At 36.1% G+C, this 18,368-nt stretch overlaps 1 protein-coding gene, 1 long non-coding RNA gene and 1 pseudogene across 2 annotated transcripts; 2 read left to right on the top strand and 1 right to left on the bottom strand.

Annotated features, from left to right (window-relative positions):
- Window positions 1-2,351: 2,351 nt before the first annotated feature.
- LOC103453912 (uncharacterized) lies at window positions 2,352-3,740 on the top strand. Its single transcript, XR_531930.4, has 2 exons — window positions 2,352-3,248; window positions 3,357-3,740. It is a non-coding gene; the product is annotated as an uncharacterized lncRNA (long non-coding RNA).
- A 5,276-nt stretch (window positions 3,741-9,016) lies between these two features.
- Window positions 9,017-11,938, top strand: LOC103430939 (multiple C2 domain and transmembrane region protein 14-like; annotated as a pseudogene).
- A 1,018-nt stretch (window positions 11,939-12,956) lies between these two features.
- LOC103430921 (beta-glucuronosyltransferase GlcAT14A-like) lies at window positions 12,957-18,078 on the bottom strand. The gene is made up of 4 exons (XM_008369062.4): window positions 17,295-18,078; window positions 17,093-17,168; window positions 16,429-16,544; window positions 12,957-13,749 (listed from the first exon to the last, which is right to left on the bottom strand). The coding sequence occupies exons 1-4, from the start codon at window positions 17,797-17,799 to the stop codon at window positions 13,229-13,231; spliced, it is 1,218 nt and encodes a 405-aa protein (XP_008367284.3). The 5' UTR covers window positions 17,800-18,078; the 3' UTR covers window positions 12,957-13,228.
- Window positions 18,079-18,368: the final 290 nt, after the last annotated feature.

The raw sequence follows: 18,368 nt of genomic DNA, 5'->3' as shown, positions 1-18,368 counted from the left end.
GGAGAAAGCCAAGAGAAGTTCCATGGAGATTCAAAAAGGAGAAGACAAGGTTCTAAGGAGCATAGGAGCTTTCTTGGGGAAGCCAATCTTGGCTCCAAATGGTATACAATCCTCTCTCCCTTCCTCTCTAGTTAAATGTTTTCCAAAATTTGATACCTCAATCATTAGGCCCATAAATCTTGAAGGGTATTTAGTTTTGATTCACTTTTGTTTATTGATTATATTGCCACGCATTATTTTAAAGTATATGCACGCTAATCTAGTGAAATCTCACAACAACAAAAAAAAAAAACTAATAAAAAGAGTTTGAAAACTTTGAGTTTTAACGATAAGGACAAAATAAAAGGTAAAGTGAATAGTACCAGGATTGACTTTTTAGTGTAAAAATGTGGTTTTTTATTAAAGTGAACAGTATCAGAAGCTTTTCATTAAAGTTCCCTAAATCTAGTGAAATCTCAACACAAATCTCTAATTTTTCCTTCAAGTTTGTCATAAAAAAAAAGTAATTAATGTTTTATGTTAGTTTCTCATGAGTGAAGAAAATTCCCAACGATAAAAATGATTAAAAAAATTTGTTGGAATAAAAGAAATTAATAAAAAAATGCTCCTCGATGGTCATACAAATTAATCAACAATTTTGAACAACATAAAGGGGAAACCGAAGTAAAAATGATTTCCTAAGTGGGTGGAGGGCATCATTTTCCCCTCTATTTTCCCATGGTCAAGGAAATTCGTTTCCCAAGCATACCCTTGCCAAACATGAAAAATGCAACAATTTCCCATTCTCCCAAGTCTAGTTTCCCACAAATCAAACGCACCCTAAAAATAATTGTGTATTTAGTTTTAAAATCAAAGTTGAAGGGTTGAAAAGTCGAGCTAGAAGTTAAACTAGAGAGTAATGCTATAAAAGTCATTTTATTTGAATCGTATTCTTATATCATATGATGTATTGTTGACATATATTTGTCACGTTATTAAAGTTAATAATTGTATATATCGTTTAGCCACTTAGTATTACAGAGTAATATTTTCCTTCACTCGTTAGATAGTGAGTTTGATATATACCCCACCCCTTACCCACGCCCTCACCACTAGGCTATTCCTAGTGGCTTGAATGATATGTTTGACACTTCAAAATTTTTATAAATGAATAGACCTTTGGTTTGAAAAAAAGAAGAAGAATTTTTGACCTAAAATTCAGGTACCATGTACATTATAATTTGATGGATGAGGATTTTCTCCGGATCCTCTTTGTGAGGATTTTAGGAATCCTCACATCCTAACCGTTTATCGTATATCATGCAGTTAGTTTTCGTCAGGTACTATTTGTGTTTAATTTTAAATGAAAAAATCAAATGATTTCTGACCGAACGATGTACGATGAAAAGTTAAGATGTGATAATCCATAAGATCTCTACCATTTAGATACGGATGGATTCAAATCTTAATTTGATGACCTAAATTAAATTTTCTATATTAATTTCTTGTAATATGTCCACCACTCGTAAAATAAAATTTAAGGGAAAACTAATGAAAATGACTTGAAAACTTTGAGTTTTAATCAAAATGACAAAAATGTGTTGTAAGTGAATAGTACCAGAAATGACTTTTTAGAATAAAATTGTCATTTTAGTTAAAAGTGAAAAGTGCAAAGAATGTTTCGTTAAAATTTCTAAAATTTAACAATTTGGTGTTATGTCATTAATGGACATGACATAAATTAAAGAAAAAGTGTATTATATTGTTCTAACAAAAGTTCATTTGTGAATTATTTGAGAAAGTTTGTTTTTTTCTTCTTGTTTTAAATACTATTATTGGTACAGCACAGAATAACGTAAGGAATCCCCGTGACTGCAATTGATGGACATCTTGGGAAGTTTGGAGAGCTTGGACGGTGGAAAGACGTCTGACTCGTGACTTTGTTCAATTGTCGCATATGGCAACGTCGGCAAGTTCGATTGTCATTAGGGTTAAGATCCCACTCACTCGCTGACTTAGGGTTTGTGGTAGTTGTCCCCAGTGATGGAGATCGACTGATCATACATTCATGCATGGTCACAATTATAGATAATTACAGACATCCCCTACCACTTCTAGGGAGAGCCACCTAAACCTTATCAGCTTCTTTTTCTTTTTCTCTGTCTTCCTAATGAGATCAAATGAAATCTTACCCAAAAATCAAAAGAGATTGAAGGAGATTTGAACCTCTGGCATGCACTTATATAAAAAGCTAAAACACATTCCATCGTTTATAGCTTTTTATAAAAATGTTATTCTCACTACATTTTTAAATTATATTTGTGTTATTTCTATAATAGATTAAACTCATATGTATTAGTAACTTATATTTCTAATGTGGTATGAAAAAATGTGATAAGTGTAGCATCACTCAACATTTTAAGTTTTGAAGAAGTTTAAGATAATTTGTTAATTGTTTAATTCTAACCCTATTTTGAGGACATATAAGAGGTTTAAGGCATTATGCATGTTTGTGATGTTATCAGTTATTATTCAAAATATTGAGATTTTCTATGGTTGATTCCAGACTTCTTGTTCTATGAACATTCACATTGATTAATCTTCTCTTTGTCACGCTGCGCCAATTTTACATTCTGATTTAGGAGATTTTTCAATCTAGAACATTATCACATGTGATACTACTCTACTCAAATTGTAACACGTGTACTTGTTTTTTAATTATTAAAATACCTTAAAAGTGGACCGTGTGAACCTTATCGTTTGCTCATATTAACATGTGGTATCAACCCCAAGTATATATTCCATAAACGCATAAAATGTAAATTATATGTAAATTTAAATAATTCTGCATCTATTATGTTCTATCAAAAAGAATATGCTGAAGATTAACACAAGTGATATATAAGGGATGATATATATGGAAGTGGAACTAACCCACACAGAAATACAATAAATAATTACCCAAGTTGACTTTAGGAGAAATATTCTTATCAGTTACGTTTTGGCTTTTGCATATTCAACTTGTCCTTCTTATCTTAATTAATATAAAACGCCAGCCATTCCCACATGTTTCCTCATGCCAATAGCCATCATCGCCCACCCTCTCTCCCCTCCTTTTATTTTTCTCCAGTCTGCAGTGCTGTGTAGATCCATTCAGTGCTTCATAAGAAGCAAAGGCATGGCGCACAAGTGTAATTTTATGACACAACTAGTTATCTTTCTATGTTTTACATATGTCCTATCATCAATAGCTGCAGCTCCTACGACAAGTAAGCCTTTTATTTATTTATTTATTTTAATTTTGAAATAACTGAAAAAATTACAAGATCCTCGACGAATGATATTTATGTTTCTTTCCTTGGCTCTGGATAATATAGGAAGTCGGAAGATAAGTAAGGGAGACCTACCGAGTCAGAATTTGTTGGATGAAGGTGTCCTTGATTTGGGAGAAGGATTTGTGGAGGGGCGGATGGATCTGGAAACCAATGATTATTCAGGGGTTGGAGCAAATCCGGTGCATGATCCAAAACCCCCAGGAAGAATTTGAGCCTTATGGTGGGTTTTGTTTTTGAACTTTTGATCTGGTTGGGGTTTTCTTCAGTTGTATGTCCTCCATGTCCATACACGTAATAATTTAATATACAAGAATTATTTTTTGGGTGATAAGAACAACGTGCTTGTTGAATACAATCTTTCTGGTTTTTGGTTGTTGTAATCTTCTTCTAATTATTTTATTAATTCTCCTTTATTATTTGTTGCTACTCCCACCTTCATATCATGTTTTCTCACTCTTTTGTTTTTGTTAGATGTTACAACTCCCCTAGTAATAATACATGTAACAAAATAAACCAAGGTGGATTGGATTCATTGCTCCTAACATCTAACAAATTTATCGTTAGAATCTTGTCTATGTTAATCTAACATCTAATCTAACACAATATATCGTTGGGCAAAAAAACTAAATAAATAAACCAAGGTGGATTGGATTCATTGCTCATAAACCTAAGGCCATCTCCAATTGACCCGACCAAAGGGCCAAAGGGTTAAAAAATACCTCTTTTGACATGAAAACTGTCTTCAACTGAGGGGTAGGCCAAAGAGCTCGTGGGCCCTACCTGACCAAAAATGGGAGAACCGGCCAAAGGGCTGGCCAAGAGCAGCCAACCTGCCAGCCTTATGGCCCAGCCCAAGCACATGCTACCTTACGTCCCACTTGACGTCATGTTGGCGTCAGCCACATGACGTCATGTTATTGTTTGACTATTTTTTTGACGAAATTTATAAAAAAAATTCTATTTTTTATTTTTTATAAATACCTAAGCCATTTCTACTAGGGGTGGGCACGGACCAGGTCAGGCCCAAAATTGAAGGAACCGGACTAAACCCGTTTGTAAATAACACGCGATGGGGCGGGTTTTGGATTTTTCAAAATGAGATCTAGACCTAACCCGACCCTTTTGAAATGGGTCGGTTCCTATGAGTACCCATGGGTCCTACAGTAGTGAGGGTAACTAGAGAAGAACAAAAAGACTGCTCATGGAGACCGACTGACCCCCGAGGACTCGACGGCACTGCTGGTTGATAATAAGCAGCTCGACTACTACAACCACTACAACACCATCGACGGCTACGTCTGCAACCTCATCAGATTCCCGACCTTGTCCTTGGCTCCTGGTCCTATAGCAACCACCTTCCCTGAGTTTAGCTGCATCAATTGGACCAATCGCAACCATTAAAATTCAAGTCAAGATAAAACCCTAAACCCTAAATACATTTATGCGAAGAAGAAGATGATGTCATAGAATTTACCTTGGTGGAGGACTCGGGGAGAAGAATGCTGGCAATGGTTTTGGAGGGCAGGATGATTTTCTCAATCAGGACGCATTTGAAAGTTGGCTATTTAGGTATCTGAGAACACTGGAGCTACTGGGTTTAGGGTTTGGGGGAAGATGACGACTGCTGATGGTTTAGAATGTAAGGGTTTGGGGAGGAGGATGACTGCTGATGGTTTAGAATGTAAGGGTTTGGGGAGGAGGATGACTGCTTGTTGATCAAGTTCTAAGAGATGATGGAAGGTTCTAGGTCTTTGGGTTTTTGAGGTATTAGATTTTGAGAGGTGTGTGCTATGGGCGTGGGTCTGATAGTGGAGTTTGGGCCTTTGTTTATTGATGTAAATAGTCCAATGCTTAGGCCTTGTTTGTGTCACGCCCCGACCCACGAATAAAGACTATTCCTGAGTTAAGGTGTGAGTCATACCTTAGCTATAGAAATAAATTCTACAACCAAGATATGGTGGAAAAATTAAAATAAAATTATTTGGAGTTGATTACACAATACATCTTGTAACACTAGTTAACAACTTTTACATACTAAATGCTTGAGTTTACCACATAAAATTTATTGAATATGCAATGGAAATAAAATATTAGTACTCAAATTAAATTGTAACAATTCTTTCGAATGCATGAAATATATGCAAATGAGAAGGATGAATGTACTCACTCCCTTCCAATCCCGCTAACACATACCCAAGGCACCTAAGCCTACACGTCCCATACCATGCTTATACCACTTGGCTCTGAATACCTTAGAATATGAGTTAACTCTCGTTCATCCATTAAACCCAATTTTTGTAATTAAATTCTCAATTTCCACTTTATTATACAGGCACTTCCCGTGATGCCCAATTGTATATTCAAGCCGTTCCCCCAACGCCTGACATATGCAAGATTTCATTATTTTATAATCAACCGGTTGCATACTCAAGCCCTTATCCCGACACCTGATGTATACAAGGTTCATTATTTTATATTCAAGGAAAACTTCAACCCTTGAATATTCTCACAACTCAAACACAACTTAACTCTTTTTCTTACTTTCCATGCATGTTTATGTATATGCCATGTTCATATAGATATCAATACTCACATTTTATCCAACAAGCCTAGAATCTTCAACATAATTCAATTTGATTAGTAACAAAAGTAATATAATCATAATATTAACAACAAAGTAATAATCTTTAATGTAAATGATAAGCAATATGTTACCAATTCCTCCTTGAGTCGATCCTCCTTTTCCATCAAGTTTCTATTAAAAACTCAGTGTTTTATTAATAAATGGTTTGCTCAACTCAAATTTATTGCAATTAGACAAAGGAACACGGAGATTTAAGTGGTTCACCAATTTGGCTACGTCACTAGGGTTGTGTTTTTATTTGTATTTCACTAGGTAATGAGGATTTACAAATGCATAACAATGACTTAAAAGCCTTGACAAAAATATGTAAGAAAAGTGATATGAGAATGACGGTTTTTCTCTCTTTTCTTCCACCCTCCCTTTTGCTCTCTCCTCCTCCTTCCTTTATATAGTGAGTGATTGTGTTTCTTCCCTTGAATTCCTTCCCCTTGAAGCTCTATACATATAGATTAACCTTGTTTGCTTCTTTTCCTCATGATTCATGGCACATGTGTTCCAATAGCAAGACACCAAGTGTTGTTCTCATCATTAGCCATGATATGTGGTCCAATAGAAAAACAACAAATGTTAAGTTAATCAAGCCCTAATATGTGTTCCAATAGAAACACACCAAATGTGAAGTTAATCATTGACAATAGGATGTGTTCATATGATAAAGCAACATGTGTTAAGTTAGTCATAAACAAAAATTATCATGCAAAGTGGACAAATACCCAAAGGCCACATCCATACTCTATAAGATATAGAATCCCACCTCAACCTATCTAGAGTAGTGACTAACCCCTCCTCTTTATTCTCTAATGGTTGGCAAAACGCTACTTAGCCTTTGTGAGAAAAATAAAGCCAAACTCATCATAATCCCCTTCTTCAATTCAAACTAAAAATATCTCTAATTACATATGAACATGAAATAATACTAGTTAGTTTTTGAAATAATCTTGTAGCAAAAATGAACTTACGTTGACACTAGTAGACATATCAAAAGTATAGCGTATAAAAAGAAACCCAATAAAATTATTACATAAAAACAACTTCGCACATACAAACACACATATATAATCATTTTTTTAATATGGTGTATTACAGTTTGCTAATAAAATAGCCCAATACATAGGCCTTGTTTTGTTACAAACAGGACGATCCAGGTATCCGTTTTTCTATACTTCTGGAACCGGCTCGCCCCGTTTCTCTTATTAAAAACTTGGAACTGGCCCGTACCCACCCTAACCCGCGGTTCCTATACCCGTTTGCCCATTCCTAATTTCTACCCCATTTCTCACGTCCTTTTCACCATCTCATATTATCTTACCTCATTTTATTTTAATTTTCACCAATTTTTCACATCATTTTCATTCTATAAAGATAAGAAATCCGAAGACTTATTAATTTAGCGACAAGTGGCACTCAAAATATGTCCAAAAATCTTATTTTAATATGGTAATCCAATTCAATTAACCATATTAATTCAATTAACCATATTAATTCAATTAAAATAATAAATTATGTTTGGTCTATAGCCTTTTGACCCCCTCGGGTGGAGATGGTGTTTTGTCAAAAGCTATGTTTGGCCTATGACCCTTTGGCCCCCTCGGTTGAAGATGATATAAAAAAGGGAGTTTTAACAAAACACTTCAAGTACTGTTCATTTTTAATGAAAAACCATATTTATACATTTCACTGGTACTATTCACTAAACCTTTAAAAATGACTTTTCATTAAAAGGGAAGTTTTTTGGACTTTTCGTTAGTTTTCCTTATAAAATATGGTCTGACATTGTTTATTAAAATATAATTTATTGCAGAGCTATAGGGCTAAACATGGCCATTTGACACTCTTTCGGTTGGAGATGGCATAAAGACCTTCTCGAGGCTAAAGGCCCAAAGAGAAGAGTAACTAACTCGACCATATTGATTAACAAAGTGACTAACTCTGAACAAGCAACATTACAAAGCACGTACTCGGTCATTTCTAGTAAGCCGAGTGAGATGCCTTCTTCCAGTCAACATATACGGACAAAGTAATAAGGTGATAATCTGCGTTCAATGCAGATGTCCGGATTAAAATCCCTATCGTATAGTTCTTCAAACTGAGCTCCATTAAGAAGTTGCATGAAAGAACGCTGGAAACGAGTGGAAACAGCAACTCTACAACGCAAGAAAAGATTGCATAGGATGGCAAAGGCTTCCCATACCATGAGTCTGAACAACAAATAAAAGTAAATACAAAACATAAACATAAAACGTGCCTACTTCTTAATGAGTATAGCACCAATCTTTCAATCTTGTCAAAATTTTGCCCCAAAATTTTGCTGACCTTGTAAGGCAAAATGAACAACGAAAAACTGCCATATTTGTCCTATTTCCCTGATAACAGTTGATTTTATACCATGAAATGAGATAATTAAAGGGTTCAATTGAAATTGACTGCAATACTTATTATGTAAAAAATTACAAGCATATGCATTATATATACCCACATATACTTCTTCAACCCGATGTTAGAGCAAGTATATCAGATTATAAACCGGAAGCACTAACGATTATCCCTCTAACACTGAAGGTTTTCTAAGCTTCTAACTTCTGCTTTATAAGTTTCTAAATGGCAAATTAGTTTATAAAATCATAAAACATTAGTCACTCGGGTTAAAGGGCGAGTTTAAATCCAAAGAAGCAAATAAAATCGTACAACATTACAAAGTAATCAAGTAACCAACTCGACAATTCCTTAGTAACAAGGTATGTTGTGACTAAAGCATTTTTAGTCAGTCGATGTGTTTTTTTGGTGACTAGATCAATTAGTCACTCAGGCTAAAGGGTGATGAATTTAAATCAAAAGAAGCAAATAAGCACAACATGCCCAAGAAACCTAAAAAGATCAGCTAACATGCAGGCACAAGAGAGATGGTCGACCATTTATGTGCGACCAACATTTACACGCCGTGGATCTATATCTCACACAGAGAAGATGCGTCATTCAAAATGTGTATCCACTGCCCCCTCCTGATACCTCCTAGGCAATATGAACCTTCCATTTCACATCGAAGATCACCACAAAGGGCATGAGTTTGTGTTCTTGTAAAAGCTCATCAATTTCTTTTTCAGCAAAGGTAAAAACAACATTTCTTCCGAAACTGCTGCATTTTCATCTTGTAAAAGGATGTGTTAGAATCCAGGGCAGCCACTAGTTAGCTTGGCCCTTGATTGTTTCCTTCACATCCAAATTTAAGAAGTCAGCGGGGAATGACATCATGCTGGCGGTGTGAACCCATTTAACCGTAACCGTTTAATATCCATTTAAACATTTACCCTTTTTAACCCATTTATCTTTCTTTTTTTACCATTACCCCTTTTTCACCCGTCGTGTTTTCTAACAACTTGAAAATTTAAAAAAAAAATTGTCATAATTTTTTTTTTGACAATTAAACACCGTTATAAGTACATTTATCATACATTTCCGTATTTTAATTTTTTAAGTCCTTTATCATTACAATAATTGAAATAATAGTTTACGAACGATATTTTTAATTGTTACCAATGAAGGTAATATAATATTTGCTAAGTATTATTGGGTTACGAAAATTGTTTCGAAGACATTTCAATCAATTTCACGGTTATCCGCAAGGAATTTAAATTAATTTGGCGAATTCCTTGCGGATGAGAGTCATCATTCCTGCAGCAATGTTATTGAGAGAAAGACCAACGAATTCCTTGCTAATTTATTGGGTGCTAAGTATTATTGGACCGAGAACATGATTTGTGTTAATTTTACATATATAAAATAAATGGATAAACGGTTACCCGTTTATAACCGCGGTTAATAACCAAACCACCCATTTAAATTTCACGGATAAACGATTATACCCATAACCGTAACCGTAAAATTTCAATAAGTGGGTAACCGCGACTATTTTGTCCATCTCTAAACTCAGGCGAACGAGGTATTTCAGGAGGCGAGGCAGTCGGATTCGCGCGCCGCCGCGGGGGGGGGGGGGGGGGTTTGAACCCTAGACCCGAGCTAAGGTGTATTTGTCTCCGCATCTTTGGTATTTGAGATTAACAGTCATCCAAACCCAGGATCTGCAGCTAGGTTCGGGATCCGAAGCTAAACCCGCAAAGGCTCCAAATCCCGAACTTTACTTGAAAGCTCAGCTGGGCCCACAACTTTTCAAGACCAGTAGGACCGCCATAGGGTCCACGTCATCAAGCTCTGGCAACCCGAGCTGGAACGAAGACTTGGTGTTTGTAGTTGCCGAGCCGTTCGAGCCGTTTCTGTTTTTAACCGTTGAGTACGTAACCAATGGGCAGTCTGTGGGCCATTCCAAGGTACACGTGCCGAGTATTGAGAAGCGGAGTGATGACTGGGCCGCACCAAAGTCCAGGTTGGTGACCAGACGCGTCCTTACGTGGGAAGAATACATCTGCGAGTTTGTTTAGAAGGCAGGTATCACGTGCTGAATAAGGCGGTACACGCGACAAGCGACGGTAGACCGGCGACAAAGCAGTCGGCGAAAACGCCGATTGGGTTGCTGGAAGTTAGGATTCGCGGGCCACAAATTTGCTTCCGGTGAAGAAAAAAAATGGCGTGCGTGGGACCACCGATACATACGTGGTTGCCAAAGTGGGTTCGGAGTTCGGACACGAACTATTCTCGACCGGTTTAATCCAAGCTAGAACGAGCAGTACACTTGGGACGTGTACGACCCTTGTACGGTTCTCACAACTCTAGTTTTGGATATCGGAAGGTACAAGCGCGATGAAGCGGGAAAACCGGAGAAGGATAGTCGGATCGGGAAGATCCGTGTGAGACTATCCACTTTGGATATGAATCGGGTGTACATGAGCTCATATTCCCTTACGGTGTTGCTTCCTGGTGGAGCCAATAAAATGTAAGAGATTGAGATAGCCGTTAGATTCTCATGCTCATCGTGGATTAGTTTTATCCAAGCTTACACGTCACCAATGCTTCCTAGGATGATGCACTACATGCGCCCACTAGGACCAGCACAACAAGATATTCTGAGGCACTCGGCTCGCAAGGTCCGAGCCGCCGTTGGGACAAAAGGTGGTTCAGTTCATGTTGGATTTTGACACGCATGTGTGAGGTATAGAGAGATTTTTCAGTATAATCGGTACATAAAATGATACACCGTATGTCATTATACAAATGGTGGGATATATATATTAAAAAGTTAATAACTTAGAACATAAAATTTCCCACCAATTATATAAAAACACATAATGTACTCTTCGTGTTCTGATCGCAATAAAAAATTTCTCTGCAACAGGAGAAGCAAGGCCAACTAGTTTCGCGTGGTGGGGTGCCTGTCACGTGCGGCTACATTGGCCCGTTGGCTTGATGGAATCTGCACGTGGCTTCATCCTCCCACCACCGTTTTAGTGCACGTACTGCTCTTGGCGGTTGTAATTTGTCCGCATCTGGTGTCACCCACTGTATTCATGTATGGCTTCTTCATCCTATTGGTACGGTCGCGGTATCGTCAACTGGGCCCACATAATATGGACCCGAGAATGTCCTACGTCGCTGCTGTGAGCCCAGAAGAGTTGAACGAGGAGCTCGACAGGTTTCCAACCACGTGACCGTCGGATATAATTCGTATCCGATACGATCGACTCCGGACCCTCGGAGGTAGGGCCCAAAGGCTTTTGGATGACGTGGCAGCCCATGGGGAGCGTTTGGAGGCCCTGTTTAATCGGAGGGATCCAAGGGCCGCGGAAATATTTGTGGTGTTTTGCGTGGTAGCTTCTTCTGTGTTTTACATGGTGCCATTCAAGGCCTTTGTGTTGGGGTCAGGTTTCTACTACTTGCGCCACCCACGGTTCCACGACGGCATGCCTTCGGTTCCCGCCAACTTTTTCCGGCGATTGCCGTCGCTCTCTGACCAGATTATGTAGGGTGATCCATCTGCATGGGCTACTCTCTTGGCGAAGTACGTAGCTGCTAGGTAAGTAAGTAGCTAGCTGATGATGATTCTTTGTTTTCTTTTTTGTTTTTCATTGGGGTATTTCATATGAACATTATGTTTTTAAATTACTCAATTGGAACTTGAAATAATGCACTCAAAAAGGTGGAAGAATAGTGAAGTGACCGTTGTTGTCTGTGGGGTGGTGGACCTCGTAATTTATTCTCAGTACGATTTCATCTAAATTCAGAACTTTACGATCGAGGAAGTGATCGTAGTATAAATCAGCCTTCACAATACTACAAATAAGTGTTGCAAATATGAATCTCACTTCGAGAAAGAGAGACTTTACATCTGCTCGGCTACTATCCATAGAGTCAATAGGTTTATTGTAAAACCTCTTAACTGTCTTCAGTACAACTACACATCCAATACAGAAAAAAAAAATGACTTTAATTAAAGGAGAATCCTTGTCCTTTTTCTCTCTAGCTGGTTAAAGCATTGAAAAACATTAATTTAAAGAATTTAAAATTTTTGCATTAATTTTGTGTGTGGTATTTTTATGACGTCTATTATTGATTGATATGTATTAAGTTTATGAAAACAGAATTAATGAGGGTTAAGTTTATAGACAAGTGTCAATTAATGTTAAAATCCACAAAAAGGCAACACACAAAATAAATGCAGAAGATTTGAACTCTAATTTAAACTAATTTTGAACAGGCAAAGTTAAATTATTCAACCAAAAAGTATCGAGTAAACTTTTGTAATAATCACTATTTTATTGCTTGCTTGTTTATTGTTGCCTAACCCACAAAACTCTATATCTTTTTCTTTTGTCGGATATGAACAATAATGAGAGAGGAGGAATTCAAACTAAAATACCCGATGGAAGAGGGAATGATCTTAACCAACTAAGTTGCTAACCTCTTACCAAACCTTAAACCCTTAATTAAAAATTATCGTGCAATTGTCTTGAGTCATCCAAGCACAAGTGCACATCATCTATGTGATTTAACTCAAACAATAAGACGTTAAGAATTGTGTTGGAAAAGAAAAAAACACAGTAAACAGATAATAGAGGGATAATATAATGTGTTCAATTGCTTGTTTAGTGCCCCTTTATGTGGCATGCTTTAGGGTTTACCTTGGCAAAATACAAAGAGTACCCTTCAAACTAGGCAATAGAAGTGATTCAATCCTTAAGACTTTGAAGCTTGCTAGCTAACTAGCTATTATCATAAAGATATATAAAAAATATAAATAAATAAAACCCCCAAATTTCAAAAAATCATGTAGAGAACACACAACTACAAGCATGCCATTTATTAATTTTGGTTATTAAAAGAATCATCTGCATTGTTGTTTCTTGAAGTTCCTTGTGGAGAGGAGTTTCGTTAACAAAGATTTCAACCTCCTAGACCCCGGTCCCGGCCTTAAAACGCCATAGTTTTCACTCTGCAAACTCGAGCATACCTTTTGCGTCTTCCCATTACTCCCAGAACACCATCCCCCGTAAGCAAATTGTCCGCGATGTCGTTTAAGAAGGTCGCGATCAATTTTGTTTAGAACCGGGGCATTTTTCTTGAACTTTCTAGCAAATGGACGGTTGCTCAGAATCATTCTTCTGAGATCTCTCAGTCCAAGAGACCTCGGATGCTGCTTCGGAGGTGTATCCCATGTAATGTAATGAAGGTCGTGATTGACGGTGGTGTTCTTGTAGTCTTCGGAGTTACATATTACTGTCTGGAAGTAGCCTTCCGGTGATGAAACAAAGTTAGTGTAGTAGAGGAGGAGAGTCCTTGGCAGATTGTCCCACCCTACGACACAATACTCGGCAAAAGATCTTGATAAAATTGTCCAAGCTGAACCTGGAGTGAAAGCAAGAGATCAATATAGATTAATAAGTGTACTGCTTTGTTACTTTTATGATCATTTTAGTAAAAGTGTTGCTATTCGGACCACATTAACAACCCACATTACCGACCATCTTTCAACAATGTGGTTAGTACATGTAATACAAAAAACGTTATTCCTTCTGTAAAAGAAATCTCAAATCCATAACCCTAGTGACACTCCAAACAAATATTTTACAATTTTGAAACAATGGCTAACATGCAGTGTTCAATAACAAACTGAGAGTGCGAACCTAATAAAATCGTGCGAACTTAAACTACGTTCATATAAACTTGCAAATTTGCAAGCAGTGGATGTATTTATGTGTATAATATATATTGGAAAATACTACTTTAAAGAGTCTATAGAAGCAAGAGAACAAGTTCATCTCAGCGAAAGCAGTTTATAAAAGAGAGGCCTTATCATTTAGATATGTGGTGCATGCAGATTGCAGGTGTCTGTTGTTTGACGTAGCTCTGCTCCCTCTCCAATGCTTATACTCTTTTTAGTTAACCAATGATTATTACTCGACTTACACCATATTGCCACATGCAGTAAAAAGTTTCAATCAGATTTAACAAACCCCGCACCCCACCCCCTCAAAATAAGGAAGGTGCCATAAACCAGTTTGGCAAACTCGCCAAAATGATCATCTTCCAAATTCCCAAGTGTTGAAATGTTCAGTTTTTCAGTACGCTACCAAAATATGGCCGCTATATTATTAATTTGTTATTAGTTATTTATCAGTTTATCAATTAAAATTTAATTTCTGATTATGTTGGCCAATCTTCTTCATAATTTCTTGAATTTTTCGTGTTGCGTTTAAGATGCGTGTAGTGTTGGTCAGTAGTTTGGTTCAGCCAACAATAGTTAGGTGGAGCGGAGAGAAAAATGCCAAAGCATGTTATTAAGTGATGCATAAACATCATGATAAATATGAACTGCGCACTAAACCTACCAGAAGAGGTGGAAATAAAGAAACGGTGAAAGGGACATTTGAAGATTCCCCAAATGAAAACAACCGCAATTTACATATAATCCGTAAATTTCATCATCACCTTCATCTTGTCATGGACTTATCATAGGTTTCCAACTGGATTGTTCTCCACCTTAGTTTTTTTTGTTGACTGTTTTTTTATAAGTAGTGGACTAACTGGTTTATTTTTATTTTTGTATATCAATATTTTATTTGGACGATAAAGATTTGAGATAAGTAGTTGAAGGGTGGTGCTATATACACAATTTTTTTTACCTTACACACATTCTTGTTATATAAATGGGGGTAAGGCTAGCCGACATTCATCTCTCCCAGACCCTGCGTAAAGCGGGAGCCTTGTGCACTGGGTACGACCGACACATTCTTGTTAATTTTTATCTCTTGATCTTCTTCAATTCATTCGATTCGACAACAGAAGTTGAGAGATGTGTAGGAGGTAGCACCATCCCTACCACCATTGGTTTTCAAAATAACTAGCCTCTTTTCACACGGCGTGTGGCAATTAGCTATTTTTTATCTTATTATTTATTTTTCTGGTTAATAATATATTATTTATTATTTGGTTGTTTTAGTTTTACTTATTTTTGTTGTAATTTTTTTTATTAAATATATGTTGAAAGATAATGAATTGCAAGAAAAAAAATAGACAAATTGGGCAATATGAAAGTTTCATCATTTTTGCCTTCTTCCTTTATATATATAGGGATACAATGACAAATTAACGAGTTCATTAAAATTTGATAAATGGTTACCTTGAAAAATATCAATTTTTTTCTTTGCTAAGGAAATTAAATCTCAATTAGTACGACTAGTTTGCTCATTTAGTTTTAAGATTCTGACATCTAAACTAACCTTTACACGTCGACTTCCTTTTTCCTAAACTTGAAAAGTACTTAAAAGTACTGATCAAGTTCAAATTTTGATTTTAATTTACAAGTAGATGTGAAAATGTGAACCAGCGGACGAAGACAAATGTTATCGACAAAATGCGTGAAAAAAGAAGCACAAAAGTAAACCATCACAACAACAAGACGTGTTATCTTTCGATGCTTGTGCTGTACGGAAGATATTTTTAGCATGTCAGGACACAGCCTGTTACACAATTGAAAACTTCAAAAAAAAAATCCATTAATTTTAGGGTTGTGATATCCACATACCCCTTTTTACTTCTCTCATACATTTTTGGTTTTCGACCGTCGGATCAGATGAATTAAAGAATATCAAATGACAAAAATTAACAAGGGTATGTGAGAAGTAAAAAGAAGTGTGTAGATAGCACACCTTTAATTTTAAGGAAAACTAATGAAAAGGGCTTGAAAACTTTGAGTTTTAATGATAAGGACAAAATAAAGGGTAAAGTGAATAGTACCAGGATTGACTTTTTAGTGTAAAAATGTGGTTTTTCGTTAAAGTGAACAGTACCGGTGTTTTTCGTTAAAGTTCCCTTAATTTTATTATGGCACTTGATGCTGTATTCTCAGCACAATGAAAAATTGCCCGTTGATTAGAAGTTTGTGTGCTACTACAATAGCAATATCCAAAATAAAAGAAGAAAATATATCTATTTGCTAATTTTCTTTTCTAATTTATAATTATTAACTTAATTAATGAAATTAATCATTTTTAATAAGAAAAAACTTGGGAGTTGGGGTTGAACCTGTGTAAAGATTGAAAGCAGTTGGGAGAGCCCTTTGTTTGATAACCCACCACAACTCTGATTTATTCAGGCTGTACAGTCCTGGGTCTATTACCATTGGCTTCCCTCTCTTATTTCTGCAAAATCACTAATTAGTTTTAACAATATAGAGGTATATAAGGTACTAATTATTCTTTTCATCATAGTGATATTCTAATTTAATAGGCTCTTTAATCAAAATGATCTATGAGAATTGCATAACTCTTTACTTTGGTCTATAAGATTTGAAATCAATAGAAGTGGTTCTCGAGATTGTCCAATATCAATCATTTTGGTTATTGGATGAAAAATTATGAAGTAAGGACCAAAATGATATAATTACTCTCCATTTAATAAACAATAGGCCAAAATAATTTGACCAAAATTAAGAGTATTTTTGTCATCTTATTCTTATTTTATGAATTTTTTTTATAAAATGATCAAAATGATTGATTGTAGACAAACTCAGAGATCAAAATGAAGAGTTATGCAAATATTATAGATGATTTTGGCTAAAATGCCAATTTAATATAAAGAGCAATAAGCGGAGAGTGGAGAGCGTTCTAATCAACTTAATTAACGCAAGAACTAATTGATAATTAACAAAAAACAAAAAACAAAAAAAAAGGAAGAAACAAAGACTCACAGCTTCCAACCCAAGCGACTAGTGTGATGTATGAAATTGAGATATCTTGGTAAATCAGAAAAAGCATGTATCAGATCTGAAAATAAATTTTAATAATTATGTAAGAATGCAAGAAATTTAAGTAAGAAAAACCCAACACAAAAAATGGATTTAATTGCAGCAAAAACAAAATTAAACAAAAATAAAAAGGCACTCACCATACCATCTTGAGTGATTAAAGGATAATCAGAAGCACTAAGATTGATAAACCAATCCCAATCCCAAGTCCTCAGGAGCAAGGACAATGCATGAAGAGTAGTGGCAAGCATGGTTGGTCCTCTGTAAGTGACCAAATTAGGTTTTCCCAAAACCCAAACATTACCAACTTGCCCAAAAACTGGATCTCCAGCCACAAAGTCAGCAATGTCCCTGTGCTCATCTTCTGGTGCAGCGTAATCCATATGGATTAGATAGTAATTTCCAGGATGGTATAGGGCATACAGCATGCGCTTTAGCTTCATGGAATCGCCTTTGGATGCAGAGATTAGGTAGGAAAATGTCACTGGATATGGCTTGGTGGTGCTGTTGCTGGATATGGTGGTTAAGTTGAGGTAGTTTATGCCTGGCTTGAAGTTGTGGATGGGGATTTTTAACCTAGTTGGGATGTATAGGAGAGAGAAGAGAACTGAGGTTAGGAGGAAAGATATTACACAAACTTTTATGGCCATTGCTGAAGATTTTGGGGATGGAAGAATGTTTACAGAGAGAGAGGGAAAGATTGTAGTTAAAATGGTAAGGGAGAGAGAGAGTTCTAATTGTAAAGCCAATGAAGGAGAGATTAGGAAATGTATTGGAAGTGAAGTTGCTTTGAAGTGAAGGCGATTTAGATGTGTCAATCACTGTATACTTGTTGTTGGGTGGGGGAGATCTTTAAGGTTTTAATTAGTTTTCTGGTGATGCGTTGGTTAATTGCTTAGTTTTTTAGCAATGACATGAACTTAATGAAATGAAGAGATTTATGACAGGGGTACACCATTATCATGGTGCTATGTGGATATTATACAATGATATATGTAAGTTTTGTTTTCATGTAACATTGTATTATTAGAACAAAACACTATATTAATAATATAGTCAATATATTTGTGCTATGCAATTGTTTTCGATAAAGCACTAAAAGTTTGACAAAAGTTTTTTCTTTGACTGTGTAACTCATAATATTTATGTTATGTTTTGGTGAGAGATTTCCAAGTTTTAAGTGATTGAATTTGATGGTGATGTTCCTTGTTCTATTTTG

The sequence above is a fragment of the Malus domestica genome, chromosome 14 (genome assembly GCF_042453785.1).
Source record: "Malus domestica chromosome 14, GDT2T_hap1".
NCBI lineage: Eukaryota > Viridiplantae > Streptophyta > Magnoliopsida > Rosales > Rosaceae > Malus > Malus domestica.
The sequence above is the reverse complement of the archived record's forward strand: the minus strand, read 5'-3'. Positions and strand labels throughout refer to the sequence as shown.